Source organism: Buceros rhinoceros, unplaced genomic scaffold (assembly GCF_000710305.1).
Source record: "Buceros rhinoceros silvestris isolate BGI_N320 unplaced genomic scaffold, ASM71030v1 scaffold6522, whole genome shotgun sequence".
Lineage (NCBI taxonomy): Eukaryota > Metazoa > Chordata > Aves > Bucerotiformes > Bucerotidae > Buceros > Buceros rhinoceros.
The window spans coordinates 18,416-21,469 of record NW_010400571.1 but is presented as its reverse complement, the minus strand read 5'-3'; the positions used below and the strand labels follow the sequence as shown (position 1 = coordinate 21,469).

The 3,054-nt window shown below is 46.8% G+C and overlaps 1 protein-coding gene across 1 annotated transcript in view; it reads right to left on the bottom strand.

The window, feature by feature from the left end:
• Positions 1–254: 254 nt before the first annotated feature.
• Positions 255–3,054, bottom strand: part of LOC104489712 (amine sulfotransferase-like) — a 4,732-nt gene continuing 1,932 nt past the window's right edge. The window contains exons 3-6 of the mRNA XM_010131909.1: positions 2,168–2,294; positions 1,516–1,610; positions 813–993; positions 255–379 (exon numbers count right to left, since the gene is read on the bottom strand). Of these exons, the coding sequence (XP_010130211.1) occupies positions 255–379; positions 813–993; positions 1,516–1,610; positions 2,168–2,294 (528 nt within the window). The remainder of the gene's footprint in view (positions 380–812; positions 994–1,515; positions 1,611–2,167; positions 2,295–3,054) is intronic.

Here is a 3,054-nt window from a genome sequence, read left to right as displayed (position 1 = left end):
AAAAATAAACCAAACATGAAGGAAGAAGAAAGGAATTCAGTTTACTAAGAAAGGTAATTAAAATACCTTGTAAAATTACAATCGGGAAACTGGTGGAATTGAATAGCTTCCTCGCACAACTCGGATTTTGTGACTGAGTTGTCATTGTTCTTCTTCCTGTAACGAGGCTGAAAATGGATGTATTTTCTTCTTCCATCACTTCAGATGTGTCCAACCAGAACGAACACCAAAGGATGATGGAACTCAAAACCGGCCTACATTTCCTCGTTAATGTCCCAGATGAGTTTGATGGGCAGAGTCTTCAGTTTCTCTTTAAGAACACTGTCAAACCTTTCACTCTGAGCCACTGTCATCATGTTTTTCCAGTCTCCAACGGTGCCTGAGGAAGAAGTCAGCAAAGGGAGGTGAGAAGCTCAGTGTTCACCTCTGAAGGCCACTGCCAACTGTGAGCACTAGTCTTGGGAACCAATTCCTGGCATCCTCGGCATCTTCCCGTCACTGGCCTCCCAAGCGAGACACTATGTGCTCTGTTGAGCACACACTGCCAAATCTAGGGGCTGTGAATAAAACACAGCCTAGACCTATAAACCTGTCTCCTCACGTGGTTACTCAACTCTTTTGTTCTGCTGTTTCACTGATTCCTTTGAGATCCAAGAGGAGATTAGGACAAGTGCCTCCTCTCTCATTTTCTCTTGGGGCACCACTCTCTTTAATCCCTGGAGGTCTCCTCCAACACTGGGAAACCCTAGGCTCACCTCACATCAAGGAGCATGGGATTAAACAGTTGTGGCATCGGCCTGCTTCCCCTTTACCTTTTCGTAGAAAAGATCCTCTGTCTTTGTCTACAACGTCGTCTGCCAGGTGTTCATAGTTTGCCCTGGGATCTTTTTTCATGTTCTCAAAGGTAGCCTGTCTCACAACACTGTCCACTTCCTCATTGCTCAGCTTCTTGCCGACGAAGTTGCAGATCTTGAGCACAGCACTTCTGAGATCCTGCAATAACGTTACTTTGGAGAGACCTGATGACGCAAAGAACTGAATACATCTGGCAGTGGAACACAGGATAATAAGGGATAGGCGTTTGGGTGCAAAACTGACCATTGTTTTTATGTGAGCATAGTCTCGCTTGCACAAGTTGAATACCAGAGAGCAGTGATGCTGCAGCTTACTGCAGCAGTGTGCCCTTGGAGATGGGCAATTCTGTCCTCTGCTCCCCACGCTGCAAACCCAGTCTGCATCTCCCTTTGGATGTCTTGGCAAAGTCCCCCCTGGAATGGTGCTCATCACTGCAAAGGCACTGACCCTGCTGGAGTTTGATCAACCTTGTTGTCCTAGCAAGGGAGTTGGCCAGGCTGTGACGGTGGAGGGACCAGTGCAGTGCCAGGGGATGTGGAACATGCTGCCACGGCTGGGGTGCTGTGGAGCTTGCCCACCAGGAGAAGGGCAGCCACCTCTGGAAATGCACTCAACATAGAGGGAAAATGTCTCGAATAGAGTGATGCTAATTAACCTCACCTTTTTCATTTCTTCATAGGTGAGGAAGAGTATATTGAAATCCTCTGCGTGGCTGTACCAGCCTGCAACGTGATCTATCCATGAACTGGCAAGTACTTAGCATGGGAAGGTATTAAAAGAAGAAAAATAAATACTGTTAACAGCGAGCAGTAAAGCAGTGAAATTATCAGTCACTTAGGTCTCTGAAAGGTTTTTTTAAAATACTGTTTTTTGATAATTGGAGGGCTGCATGCTCTCAGTCTTTGTGACAATTCTCTGAGCTACTGTGGCAAATCTTTTGTTTCTAGTAATGTGAACTAACTCTGCCAGAAGCAAAGATCTAGTTCTCTCTCTCTGCTCGACGGTGTCCATTCTTTGGGGTTCAGCTCTGCTAAGGAAGTGCAGAAAGTATGAAGAGATTCTCAGTGATCATAGTTATAATCTGAATCACCATCCAGTTTGCAGTTGTTGGGAAGCAGCAAAGCCATGACCATGGCAGTCCTTTTGGACCAGCTTTCACGAGAAGATGGTGTCAAGCACATACAGCCTCTGCAGCTTTGGATTCAGGTGACAGCATAGCTCAGGATTCTCTTAATTGATATTTATGGATATAATTAATCTGCATTCAGTCTGTGGTCATGGAATAGGATCCTTAGTAAAAAAGAAATCCTACCTTTGCCAGCTAAAAATCTCTCCATAAAAAGGTTAAAATCTGGTACTTCCTCTACTACGCGCATGTATTTGGAGAAGTGGTAGTGAGAAACCATAACATCCTTAGGGTTCCTGCTAATATAAACAATCTGCAAAGCAATGAGAAGACAAGTCTCAGAGATGTTAAAGGACCCCGCTGCCCTGACCACCAGTGCCTTTTTCCATACAGGTCCCACTAAAACCTATGAAAACAGTTTGAGGTGACACTGGCACTAGGCAACTTCTGGATAACCTGGTGCTGTCCGTTTGTTTATAGGTGCTGGTATTTCTGTAGTTGCAGCCATTCAGGGCCTGTGGCTGACTCTCCTCATGGGATCAGTGTCACAGGGTTGCAGTAACACCACCAGAAAATCATGAGGGTGATGCAGCTTCTCATTTCTGTGTAGAGCCACTGTGAAATGAAGAAGAATTTCTGGTAAATCCCCGCTTTGGTAGTGTTGGCAGCATCAGTTCCAAGGGACCTCAGCCCCTGGCCTGCGCTGCTGGTGCCAGAGGCAGCACGCAGGCGGCTTCTGAATGATGTGTAAGAGGGAGCCCTGGCATCTTAAAAGAAGGAGTAGTTACGAGCAAGAGTTTTTATTTTGGCTCCTGCTACTCCTGACCACATGAGAGCTGCTGCCTGCAGCACAGAGCAACCTTCCCCCACGCCCCCCTCCAAGTGAGCTGGGCAACTTCTGCCTGTCGACTGGCAGCACGTGCCAGTTTCTGCTCCTTAACACTTGACGTCTGCTTAGGGAGAGAAAACAGAGCCTGGCCTGTCACCCTTCTGAGGTGATGGATGTTTGCAGGGAGAGCCAGAAGAATCATGTCCTTGGACTGCCTTTCTACCTGGGCAAAATGAAGGGCTGT